Genomic DNA, 13259 nt, shown 5'->3' with positions numbered 1-13259 from the left:
TTCCTGTTGTGTTCACATCTAGACTCCTAGCTCTCGAACAGTGTCTGTCACATAACTATAATCAACTGACTCTGGAGTTGGACCCAAGAGGTTTATTTAGCTAATTCCCTTCTGCAAGGATATACTCAAAACTGGCTATGAGAATGGTTCTGTAACGTGAAACAGTGGAGTTTATGAAAGAAAACAAAATCAGATCCTACCATACTCAAACCTTGGCAATCTGGACAACTTTCTAAAGAGAAGAGATATTTACGATTCTCCTAAAAATTGCAGTGTTGGAACCAGCAAGTGGCATAATGATTACGTTGCTGGAGTCCCACATGGTCAACCGCAGTTGGATTCCTGGACCCAGTAGCTTAAAACTCACACTGGGCATGTGTGAATGCATGCCCGAAGTCCTGAGAGGAGAATGGAAGAGAAGGGATTGTGACACAGCCATTTCCCCTGAGGGGTGATTTTGGTCTCTCTCTGTCTCTCCAGAGAGTATACACACCCTACAGCAAAAATAAATAAATAAATAAATAAATAAATAAATAAATAAATAAATAAATAAATAAATAAAAGGAGAAAAAAAATTGCAGTGTCAAGATCCAGTTGGAAAATCCTGTGTTTCTCTGTCTCTCTGTCTTTCTGGCTCATAGAGGAAATACGTGGGGGCTGGCAGCTGGCATAGTGGTTGGAGCACTGAACTTCTACATGGCCAACTGCAGTTTGAGTCCTGGACCTGGAGGTTTGAAACTCACACACTGGGTGCATATGCATGCATGTCCAAAGTCCTGAGAGGAGAATGGAGGAAAAGGGATTGCATTGTGGCCATCCCCCCAGGGGGATGATTTCTCATTTTCGGTCTTTCTGTCTCTCTCTGTCTCTCCGGTGAATGCATATGCCCTATAGCAAAAATCTCTCTTTAAAAAAAAAAAAAAAGGAAGAAATGAAGAGACTTTTAAGTAATTACCCTAAAAGCACAAGTTAAATTTGAGTGGAAAGGAAAGGCAGCCCTTCAGGGTAGAGGTGCGTGCCATGAGAAAAGGCACATATGTAAGAAAGTTACAGCTTTGTTAATGTGTCTATTAGAGTCGAGTTGTGAAATCAACACTAGAAAATTACTTGGAAATTAACACTTGGGAAATGCAGGTTTGAGGAATTTTAAGAGATGCCAGTGTCAGTTTACTGTTAATTACATATGCCACAGGGAATCACTGAGAAGAAATGAGCAGAAATTAATGTGATAGAAATAGGTCTAAAATGCCTCATTGTGTTAGCCAGTGGTATGGTGGTTAAGATGCTGGGTCCCACATGGCCAACTGTGCAGTTCGAGTTCCAAACCTGGCAGTTTGAAAAACACACCTAGGGGACCAGCAGTTAGTGTAATGGCTATGTCGCTAGATTCCTATGTAGTTGACTGCAGTTCGAGTCCCGGACCCGGTGGCTTAAACTCATGCCAGGCGCGCGTGTGTGCATGCCCATGATCCTGAGAGGAAAATGGAGGAGAAGAGATTGCGGTGTGGCCATCCCTTCTGGGGGGTGATTTCTTGCTTTCTATTTCTCTGTCTCTGGCGAGCGCACATACCCTATAGCAAAAACCTCTAAAAAAAAAAAACAAAACAAAACCCAAAAACCTAGTGCATGTGCTTGCCTGCCCAAAATCCTGAGAGGAGAAAAGAGGAGAAAAAATTGTGGTGTGTCCATGCCTCATTGGGGGTGCTTTCTCACTCTCTCTCTCTCTCTCACTCTCTCTCTGGCAAGTGCATAGTCCCTATAAAACATTTTTAGAAATTGTAAATGCCTGCTCTACTAGCATGTCAAGATGCAACTGGGGCTTGATAAGCCATTTAATGTCTAATGTGGGAACCAGCAGTTAGCGTAATGGCTATGTCACTGGACTCCCACGTAGTCGACCGCGGTTCGAGTCCCGGACCTGGTGGCTTAAACTCACGCCTGGCGCGTGTGTGTGTGTGTGCCCAAGATCCCAAGAGGAGAAAGGAGGAGAAGGGATTGCGGTGTGGCCATCCCCCCTCGGGGGTGATTTCTCGCTTTCTGTCTTTCTGTCTCTCTGTGTCTGGTGAGTGCATGCACCCTATAGCAAAAACCTCTCCAAAAAAAAGAAAAAAAAAATGTCTAATGTGATGGTGTCAGTGAGAGATTTAAAGTAAGTGACAATGGGACCAGCAGTTAGTGTAATGGCTATGTCGCTGGACGCCCATGTAGTCGACCGTGGTTCGAGTCCCAGACCCGGCAGCTTAAACTCACACTGGGCGCTTGTGCGTGTGTGCCCAAGATTCCAAGAGGAGAATGGAGGAGAAGGGATTGCAGTGTGGCCATCCCCCCTGGGGAGTGATTTCTCGCTTTCTGTCTGTCTCTCTCTGTCTGGCGAGCGCACGCGCCCTATAGCAAAAACTTCTCCAAAAAAAAGAGAAAGAAAATCATGCAGAGTGTTTGTGCGTGCATGCCCCAAATTCCAGGAGAATGGAGGAGAAGGGATTGCAGCACAGCCATGTCTCCCCCACCCCCCAGGGGGGTAATTTCTTACTTTTCCTCTCTGTCTCTGGCGAGTACACACTCTGGCCGCTCAACAAGACACAGTCTAACGGCCTGAATGGAACCCAGCGACTTCTCCAGCTCTAGCTTGCGTATCATGCTCATACATGGGCAAGTCAGCCGTGGAAACCCACGTCATGTATCGAGCATGATGTTGGCGGCCCAGAACAAGGTCGGAAAAGGCCCCAGGTGCTTCCCAGTCTCCCTGTCTGCACGTGGCCTGGGTCTCTCACACAAACACCAAGGGGTTGGTAAACGTCCTGCCTAGAACAGGTAAGAGCTACGTGGTTCAGAGTAACATGTGTTAGAAAACTGTATATTTACCAAGAAAACAGATGGACCTGGGGCAGATTGTGAAAATATTTATTTAATAATTTTGTGCTTTGGGGGTCAGCAGGTGGCATGGTGGTTAGGGGCACTCGACTCCCACATGGCCAACCGCAGTTCGAGTCCCAGACCTAACACCTTGCCTTCTCACTTTCCCTCTCTCTCTCTGGTCAAATCAAAATAAATAAATAGGGACCAGCAGGTGGTGGGGTGGTTAAGGTGTTGGATACTCCCACGTGGTCAACCATGGTTCGAGTCCTTTACCTGGTGGCTTGCTTTCTCACTTTCTCTCTCACTCTCTCTCTCTCTCTCTGATCAAATTTTTTAAAAAAAGATGAATAAATAAAATTAAATAAATAATTATTTAAATTTTTTTAAATAAAGTTAAATAAAATAATTCTTTTAAAAATATTTTGTGCCTTCTGGGTCAGCAGGTGGTATAGTGATTAAGGTGCTGGATCCTACGTGGGCAACTCTGTGGTTCAAGTCCTGGACCTGACACCTTGAAAAACACACTGGGTGTATGTATATGTGCCCAAATTCCCAAGAGGAGAATGGAGGAGAAGGTATCGCAGTGTGGCCATCCACCCTGGGTGAGGGCTGTCTCACTTCCCTTCTCTGTCTCTCTCTCTCCAATAAGTGAATGTGCCCTGTACCAAAAAAAACTAAAAAAAAAAAAAAAAAGATAAATAAAAAAAAAAATCACGACTTCTAAATGACTTTATTTAGGCTTGCTCATTATTATTATTATTATTTTGGGTAAATTGTAATTTTTTTATTGGAAAACAAATATACAACTTGGAATGGGTTTGAGGCAAATTGTGCCATAAGCAGATTTTCTTTAAATGGCCAAACAAAGTTTAAAAAGCAAGTAACAATAAAAGAAAATGTTTCTGGTACAGGACCAGCAGTACAAAAAAATAGTGTACGAGTACCTGGATAATACACCCGTTTTGCAATAGTGCAACTTTTAAGCACATATTGTTGACTGTCCATAGTCCACGCAGAGTTACAACTCCACACTTCAACAACATGCTGATAGTTCCTAAAGAAAACTGCTTTAAAAAGGCATAACCTAGATGTTCCCTCATTTGACCAACTCCATCTAAGTTTAGATGTGCAGAAGGGCTTAGATATATCCAGAGTAAGCCACATGCAACATGTTACTTGATCAATTTTCTAAAATAAGGTCTCAGGACAATGACAGTAAGATAAGGAAGAAAACATGGAGGAATGAGTCCTAATTACTATACATGCATATCTTTTTGACAGGAGGGAGAAACCTTTTACAGATAAGTTACAAACAAAGAAAAGGCAAATAAACAATTTTGTACAAGAAATTTAACACATTCTGTACAATAGTCTTCACTTTGCTGTCATCATTTGTACAAACTCTTCATAGTTTACTTGACCATCACCATCAATATCTGCTTCCCTGATCATTTCATCAATTTCTTCATCTGTTAACCTCTCTCCAAGGCTTGTCATCACATGGTGAAGTTCTTTTTTTATTTTTTTATTTTTGAGAGGTTTTTAGCTACAAGGCACGTGCGCTTGCCAGACAGAGACAGAGAGACAGAAAGCGAGAAATCACCCCCCAGGGGGGATGGTCATGCCGCAATCCCTTCTTCTCCATTCTCCTCTCGGGATCTTGGGCACGCACGCACACGCGCCTGGCGTGAGTTTTAAGCCACCGGGTCCGGGACGCGAACCGTGGTTGACTACGTGGGAATCTAGCGATATAGCCATTACACTAACTGCTGGTTCCCCACATGGCGAAGTTCTGCTGCACTAATATAGCCATTGCCATCCTTATCAAACACACGGAATGCTTCTCTAATTTCTTCTTCACTGTCTGTGTCTTTCATTTTTCTTGCCATCATTGTCAGAAATTCAGGGAAGTCACTTGTACCATTACCATCAGCATCTACTTCATTAATCATGTCCTGTAACTCGGCTTCTGTGGGATTCTGCCCAAGAGACCTCATTACAGTTCCCAATTCCTTTGTTGTTATAGTTCCATCACCCTCCTTGTCAAATAGTGAAAAAGCTTCTTTGAATTCTGCAATCTGCTCTTCAGTCAGTTGGTCAGCCATGCTGCAAGCACTACCAGTTTCCGACAGGGTCTTGCTCATTATTATTATTCTTTTTATCTGAGAGATATTTTTGCTATAGGGCACATGTGTTCACCACAGAGACAGAAAGCAAGAATGGGGATGGTCACACCTCAATCCCTTCTCCTCCATTCTCTTGGGATCTTGGGCATGCACACATGCACACACGTCCTGCATGAGTTTTAAGCCATGAGGTCTGGGACTTGAACTGCAGTCAACTACGTGGGAGTCCAGTGACATAATCTGCTGGGCCCAGGCTTGTTCATCTTTATACACTGGTTGCTGGAACCAGTAAGTATCATTTTACTGAAGCATAACCGTGCCTGTGTGTTTACAAAGGAAACAATACTTCAATCAGTTGTAGCTTACTGTCAGAGTCGTTCTTAGCTCCTGCTGTGTCATTGAAGAGGCCACGGCCAGGTGCCCTGGAGGGTTCCTTGGCATTGCCACACACAGCCAGTTCCCACAGGACTTTCTGATTTCCCATTCCCACTCCTCTGGAACATAAATCACCCCCAATTAGTGCCTTAATTGGAGTATTTGAGCTGTTTGCATACCTTTTCTTTGTTTAGCTTTATTTATCTAATAGAGAGGGATAGAAACAGGCACCCCTGACAGCGTCTAATCACACCACCGCCCTCCACCCTACTCCCCTCCAGCCAGGGTCAGTGCCCGCATGTGCACCCTGAGTGTTTCAGGTCAACCTGGGGTCTGAATCTGATCTCCCTTGTGGCTCCAGCACTGCAGAGCAGCCCCTGCCAGCTGCCCACTGTGCTGGGCCTGTTCGAGTCACCTTGACTATTTCTAGTGCCAGGTGCTAACAGTTTTCAAGTCCAGTGATAGAAACTCAGTGATTTGAGGCTTACTGTAGGCTAAGTTTAGGGCAATATTTAATGCACTGAAATTTGCATTCCCATTCCTCCCAGCTTGTGTAGAACTGCTACATTTCTTTTTTTTTTTTTTTTTTTAATTTTTTTTTTTTTTTTTTTTTTTGAAAGAGGTTTTTGCTATAGGGCACGTGTGCTCGCTAGACAAACAGAGAGACAGAAAGCGAGAAATCACCCCCCAGGGGGGATGGCCACGCCGCAATCCCTTCTCCTCCATTCTCCTCTCGGGATCTTGGGCACACACGCGCCTGGCATGAGTTTTTAAGCCACTGGGTCCGGGACGCGAACCATGGTCGAGTACATGGGAGTCCAGCGACATAGCCATTACGCTAACTGCTGGTCCCTAGAACTGCTACATTTCTTGAAGAGATTTTATATTACTACAATACTAAGAAACATTAAATATAAGAGCTAGAAAGGTCCTTGGAGGTCAGATTGTCCTTTTTCACTTTACAGTTTTTCATTTTACAGTTAATGGAACTAAGACTCAGAGAGGTAAAGTTATTTTTTATTTTTTTGAGAGAGATTTTTGCTGTAGGGCTTGGGCACTCACCATAGAGACAGAGAGACAGAAAGCAAGAAATCACTCCCTGGGGGAATGGCCATGCTGCAATCCCCTCTCCTCCATTCTCCTCTGGGGATTTTGAGCACACATGCACATGCACTCAGCATGAGCTGTTTTGTTTTTTTTAATTTATAATTATTTATTTTATTTTATTTGTTATTATTAGTATTATTATTTTACATTTGACCAGAGAGAGATAAATAGGAAAGTGAGAATGCAAGCCGCCAGGTCCAGGCCTCAGACCGCAGCTGACTATGTGGGAGTCCAGCAACGTAACCTCTTACGCCATCTGCTGGTTCCAGGGTAAAGTTGTTTTTTTTTTTATTTTTTCAGACTCTCTAACAGACTGATAAAGGAACCAGAACTAAAATCTAGTTCCTCTGACCCAGTGTCCTTTGAACTCTACCATGTTTACAATGGGATAATTCATGACACTATTTTGCAATATAACCTTCAAATAGAATAACTCACATGATTCAGGCATTTTTCAGAGGAAAGGTGTCTGAGAATTGTGTCAGGAGGGACCTTTGGAGGCATCCGGTTCAAGCGCCCAGTATTCAGGAATCCCTTAGCCTTCACAGGCAGAGCGCGTACTAGAGCAATACCAGCTGCTATAAGACAAATCCCTAGCGTGGGTGCTACACTCGACAGAAATGTATTTCTCACTCACTGAACAGTTCAAGTGCCCCTGACTGACGGCCACCTTCCACATGGTGATTCAGGGTTCCAGGCTCTTCTTATCGGACGACTTCTCCCTACTCTGCAGGAAGGGGGAAGATGGGCACAGAAAAAGCTCGAGGGCTTCTTGTTCTCTTTGGCCTTGAGAGAATACACCTCACCCCCTCTGAACTTCCATTGGTGAGAATTGCTCACGTGGCCCCATCTTGTTCCGAGGGAGGCTGGGAAATGTAGTCTTTGACTGGATGCTGCCTTCGTACCCTGGGGAATGGGAGCACAAATGTATGGTGAGACATGAGTTGTCATGGAGGGTGCTGCTCTGCAATGCTTCCTCCCAGAAGCCAGGCGACCGGGCCTATACCCTGCATCATCAGCCAGCGACCCCAGGCTACCCGTGGGGTGGAAGTGCACGCACTTTCCTGCCATTTCCGGCTTAGGCAGCTCCCGTCGGCCAAAGGCGAGCCCCTGGGAAGGAGCACAGGTGTAAGGCATTAGCTACCAGTGTGGCACAGCAGCCTGTCGGGGAATAGGAGGGCACCAACAGCATCTGCTACAGCTACCCTTTGTGCCACGTGAATGTCACCCCATCTGGTGGCAGGTCCCGGGATTCTGGCTGGTGCAGTTTCTGAGTGCTTAAAAGAGGAGGGTTAGTGAAACAAACTTAATAGGCCTGACCGTGGCAGCTGGTCCCGAGGCGATGATGAATACAATCATGCCAGGATGAATCGTTGCCCTTCCCAGGACAAAAGGGGTCTGACATAATTGTTCTGCCACCAAGGAGCTGGCTGGCTTCCTTGAGGGACTGTGCCACATGGAGGGCTTGTGTTGCTCTTTATTAGTGGTGGCTGCACCGCCGGTGGCAGCTATAGTGGCTAGATCAGCTCCGATGAGGAGAGCCCATGCCATTGAATTTACCCGCAGTCCCCAGCCTGCCGCTGTGGCTGCTCTGCTCACAGCCAGCTCTGCAGGGACTAGTGTGGTTGAGGACAGAAGCTGGCTGGCCTCTGCTAGGTGTCCCTTCCTGTCCCTTGGTGGTGTCGTGCCTCGCCTGCAGTGGGTGCTCTCTGGTGGACATTCCTCCACTCCCATGTTTCTCCTCCAGACCTTCTTCAGGATTCCACCCTCCTGCCCTTTCCAGCCCCCAGACAGGCCAGCCAGTCAGTCACCAATGCCCAAGAACCACGGACGCCCTTCTGTTGCATTTTCCTCTCTGCATGAAGAAGATACCCGCCTGGAGTTCTGGTCACTGGGAGGCTCCACCGTGTCTTCTAGCTGCGGGGTAGCCGCTCTGTTTTCAGCATCTGGAGTCCAGGATGCTTCCTCCTCCAACAGCTGTTCTCAGGGAGGCTTTGCAGAGCTGTGGGTCTGAGATGAAGGAAACAATGTTTGTAAGAGTGCTGGGTGATGTGTCTGGACTGGGGTGAAGTTTATTTGTGCTTTTTAGAGCGCTAGAGCCAAGTTTTGGATGTTCTGTTTCCATCTTATGCTGGAAGGCCGCTCTTGCTGTGTGCCCCAACTTTTTCTTTCTGTCTTTTATTTTTTCTTTAATTTGCCATCGGGAGACAGAGAGGGAGAGGGAGAAAGCACCTTGCAGTGGCGGGTGATCGCGCTGCAATCCCTTCTTCATTTCTCCTGTCTCGTCTTTGGGCATGCAGGCACACCCACCCCACATGTTTTTCAAGCCTCTGAGGCCAGAATTCAAACTGTGCAGCTGGCCATGTGGGATCTGGCTCCCTTAACTACTAGGCCACAGGCCAGTCCTGCTGGGCTCAATCTTGTGACTCGGAAGGTCTGACAAAACCCAGGTCACCTGGACAGCTCTGCTTGCACAATCACTTGATGTCTCATAATTAGGTAGTCTCTCCCGTGTCCCGATGTGATGTCGGACCCTGTGTTTTGAGTGGTGTGTAGTAGTTCTACTGTGGGGAGCATGGCCTTGCTCCAGAGTTCTCGTCTGTCCTCTACCCCTCATATCTAAGCTGTCCAAATATCTTACACGGCGTCTTCAATATAGCTGCTTCTACATTTGAATTTCCTGAGCCATGTGGCCTCGGTGCCGTGTTTCTTGCACTGCAAACTGGATCCACTCCGGGTCCTTCTCTGCTCTGAGTCCCACTTGAAATGATAACCTTCCTCGCCACCCAGGAAATGGGTCAGGACGGTGTTCCCCAAATGTGATATGTGCTGCTTCCAAAACGCAAGGTGGCTGGCCCAGCTCGGTGCTGCTTTTCTTAGTGACAGGAGTCATAGATGTAGCAACTTGTCCTTTACCAAAGAGCTGTCCTGTCATGCCCAGAACACTGGACCCTAAGGCACAAGGTGGCAGGCTTCATCTTTTCAGGGTTTATCGTCCACTTTCTGGAGTACATGTCTTATTAGCATCCTAGAGCATTCGCTATTTCCTTCCTATCAGGTTTGTTTATTGTCCTGATATCAAGGTATTTGGCCAATGTGAAATTCTATGCGTGTCCACGTGATCAGGTGCCTCTGGACAACACGGATGGCGAATAGAAGAATCGATACGGTCTGGGGACGAAGTCGGGAGTGTGTACAATTATCCACTCCTTGTTGCCGTGATTTGAATGTCCCTCCAAAATTCACGTGCTGAGATTTGATTCTTACAGGACTAAGGAGTGCAAATGTAATCTGACTGTGGTGTTGAAAGGTAGGGCCTTTGGGAGGAGATGAAAATGAGGTTAATAGGTGAGGTCCCCTTGACGCGTCCGTGGGGAGTTAGGAGGAGAGAGGATGAGACCAGATCAGAGAGACCTGCCCCCTGTTCTCTTCCCCTCTACCGTGTTGTGATCAGCCAGAAGACCCTCAGCAGATGCAGCCTCTGGATCTTGGACCTCTAAACGTAATAACTTCCTACTTGGTTGAATTACTCAGGTTTTTTGTGGTTAACAACAGAATGGATTCGAACACATGTGAATGGAAACAATTTCTGATTGACTTTTCTAATGGCATAGAAAAGAAAATAGGGGCATCTTTTCACTAAATGTGTGGCAGTAGACTACAAGTAACGTCTGAGCAGTGCGTTCCCGCAGTCACGGACGACGGTTCACCCGTGATTGGGCTCTTATCGCCCTCTCGTGGAGGACGACTGATATGACGCCCTGATGCAGGCACGGCCTCTCCAGCCCTTTACAACCAGCTCTTAGATTGTTTCCTGTGACCAACCTGAGGTGGGAATCCTTGCTCCAGTGAACCTAAGGAGAATCCCGGGGATAAAAACCATAGAAGACAGCCGGAGAAGCGAGGCAGGGGAGTGTGCTCTGACCGGAGCCTGTGCCCCAGATTCACGTGACAGGACAGCCTCGCTCTGACTGTGGCATTGCAAGGAGGGGTGTGAGCCGGCCAGGCGGTGGTAAGGTGGCTGGATCCCACACGCTGGACGTGCGTGCGTGTGTACCCAAAATCCCAGGAGGAGAGTGGAGAAGGAATTGCAGCATGGCCATGCCCCCCGGAGATGCAGATGCTCTCCCGTTCTCTGTCTCTCTGTCTCTGCAGGAGTGTACATGCCCTATAGCAAAACTGAAAGAAAAGGAGGGGCCTTGGGGAAGTAATTAGCCGTCAGGGTGGGGCCCCATGACTGGATCCTGGAGTTGGTGAGCACACACGTCTCTGGCCACGTGACGCCCTCTGCCATGTCACCCACCAGCGAGAAGACAGATGTGGCCCTCGACCTTGGAGCTCCAAGTGAGGTGAGGCCTGCCCTTTCCTTTCTTAGTTTTACTTCGTATTCCATGAGCGAGAAAGACAGACAGCTAGTGAGGACGGAGGCAGCACCCTACGAGTCTTCACACCGCACACCGCGCCCAGCACATTTCACCCGGCCTTGGGATGGGACCTGGGACCACCCCTTGTGGGGCTCGCAGAGCGTCACGTTTACTGCTGTTCCACCACCAGCCGCCCCCCACAACCAGGCCTCTATTTATGAACTGCCCGGACTCGGGTGTTCCTGTGATTAGCGACACAACAGACTAGAACAGTGGGGGTTCAGGAGGGGACTAGCCTCAGCTTCATCCTATGGCGAGCCCCACCCGTGAATTGTACCACGGGAGCCATTCCGCACAGCCACAGGCCACTCTGCCTTCACCCGATAGTCTTCGGCAAGGCCCTCCCACCGGGGGGTGGACCACTTTCAGCCATTGTCTCCAGGACCCCTTCCACGAGGAGACTCCCGTCAGCCCGCATAATCCCCCATGAAAGGACAAAGCCTGCGTGCAGTGTTAGCGGCCAAGGGCCACGTGAGCTGGAGAGTGAAGGGGACCGGGCAGGGAGGCCCTACTTCATTCGAACAGAGTGATCAGAAGGGGGCAGCCGTGAGAGCATGGCAGGGCAGGCATCCCAGGTCGCTCCGAGATGGGGACAAATTCATGTTCAGAGTCTAGAAGGCCAGTGACAATGGGCTGCGGTGCCGGCGGGAGCAGAGACGCTGCCTGTGTGGCTGCAGCACTCGGGTCTGTCTCCGTCGCCACCGCTGCTCCCTCAGAGCACTGTGCGTCCGCACGGCGTATTGATCACGGTATTTATTTTCTAAATGCATAGATATTTCAGGTCAAGGGTGGTTTCTTTTACTAGGGAAATGAGAGCTACGCTGTTAATTTCATTGGGGCTAAAACCCAACAGAAATTTGAGTTAGCAACACAATTATGTCATTCATGCTTTATTTAAAAATACACCCTGGGCCAGCAGGTGGCATGGTGGCTAAGGGGCTAGATCCTGCTTGCTGATTCTGCGGTTCAAGTCCCAGACCTGGAGGCTTGAAAATCATACCAGGTCCGTGTGCATGTGTGCCCAAAACCTCGAGAAGGGATTGCAGCACTGCCATCCCCCCAGGGAGGGAGGTGATTTCTCTTTTTCTCTCTGTCTCTCTGATGAGTGCATGTGCCCCACCAAAAAAAAATATAAAAAATAAATAAATAAACCCCTCACATAACCCACTAATAGCTCATTCCAGAGAGAGCCCATCTAGATGTTACTGCTTTCATGAATTTTTATAAGGTAACAAAGCAATTCCCATCTTGACCTTGGGTGCCAGATCGATTCCCTCCTAAATAGGCTGCACTTAAATGAACCCTCTCTTAAGGGGAAGATACCTCCTTATACTAAATGGCTCTCTTACGTACTTTCCCCGAAAGGAAGCCCTGCCCCTCTTCCTACTGCCAGCACCACGCATTGATTTTTCCCTCCTCGGTATCACCATCTCTCTTTCTAGGGGTGCTCTTTTATTACTTTTCTCGGAGGTTAAAATGGCTCTCTTTAATAGTGCTTTATTGAGCTCATTTATTAAGGTAGCTAGCAAATCTGATTCAGTTCTCCCGGGTGTGTCAGTCTTACCTCCACGAGCCACACTCCCACGGTGCGGTCATTCAGCCGACACACTGTGTCCTAGAGCACCCTGGCTCCCGTTCACATAACTTCGATCCTGATCTGCCGCTCCTTACCTGGATCTGCTTCCGAACAAATTGACCCTGTCTCTTAACCTCTCATTTGCCCTTTGAACGATTGCCAAGTTAGTATCTGTCAAACTCTAACCATTGGGACCAGCAGGTGGTCTGGCGGTTAAGACACTGGACTCCTTTGGGACCAGCAGGTGGCGTGGTGGTTAACGCACTGGACACTCCCATATGGCCGACCAGAGTTCGAGTCCTGAATCTGGTGACTTGCTTTCTCACTTCTTCTCTCTCTCACTCTCAACCTCTGTCTCTCTCTGGTCAAATTAACAAATAAATGAATGAATAAATAAAATAAAATAAATAATTATTGGAGAAAAAAAAAGACACTGGACTCCCACGTGGCCAACTGCAGTTTCAGTCCTGGACATGGCAGCTGACTTTCTCACATTCCCCCCCTCTCTGGTGAACACATATGCCCTGTCGCAAACTGAAAAAATAATAATGATAATGATAAATAACATGAAATACATCTTTAAAAAAAAAGAACTTTGATCATTAACATCACTCTCTAATCTGCAGTAACCCGTCTCGATCACTTAGCTGAGGATTTAAGGTTCTTCGTAAGCCGGATCTGCGTTCCTGTCAGGCTGCAGGGAGAGTCATGACGTGTTTTCCTAAGCAAAAATGTGCCATGACTTTCCAGACGCCCTGAGACCTCTCTTCTGCCCTGGATGCTCTCCTCCTCATA

At 47.5% G+C, this 13259-nt stretch overlaps 1 protein-coding gene across 1 annotated transcript; it reads right to left on the bottom strand.

Moving 5' to 3' along the window:
* Nucleotides 1-3971: 3971 nt before the first annotated feature.
* Nucleotides 3972-4985, bottom strand: LOC114007318 (calmodulin-like). The gene is made up of 2 exons (XM_027770691.1): nucleotides 4627-4985; nucleotides 3972-4345 (listed from the first exon to the last, which is right to left on the bottom strand). Exons 1-2 carry the CDS (start codon nucleotides 4959-4961, stop codon nucleotides 4231-4233), a joined length of 450 nt encoding a protein of 149 aa, XP_027626492.1. The 5' UTR covers nucleotides 4962-4985; the 3' UTR covers nucleotides 3972-4230.
* Between the last annotated feature and the right edge of the window lie 8274 nt (nucleotides 4986-13259).

The sequence above is a fragment of the Tupaia chinensis genome, unplaced genomic scaffold (assembly GCF_000334495.1).
Source record: "Tupaia chinensis unplaced genomic scaffold, TupChi_1.0 Scaffold000152_1, whole genome shotgun sequence".
In the NCBI taxonomy this organism is placed as follows: domain Eukaryota; kingdom Metazoa; phylum Chordata; class Mammalia; order Scandentia; family Tupaiidae; genus Tupaia; species Tupaia belangeri.
Note: the sequence above shows the minus strand (reverse complement) of the source record. Positions and strands in the feature narration are given on the sequence as shown.

Excerpts from the sequence above, each read along its gene's own strand:
- LOC114007318 (XM_027770691.1), bottom strand. The coding sequence starts at position 4,961 with ATGGCTGACCAACTGACTGAAGAGCAGATTGCAGAATTCAAAGAAGCT. Across the intron at positions 4,346-4,626 it reads CTTCGCCATGTGGGGAACCA|CCTTGGAGAGAGGTTAACAG; the intron begins GCAGTTAGTGTA and ends TGTGATGACAAG.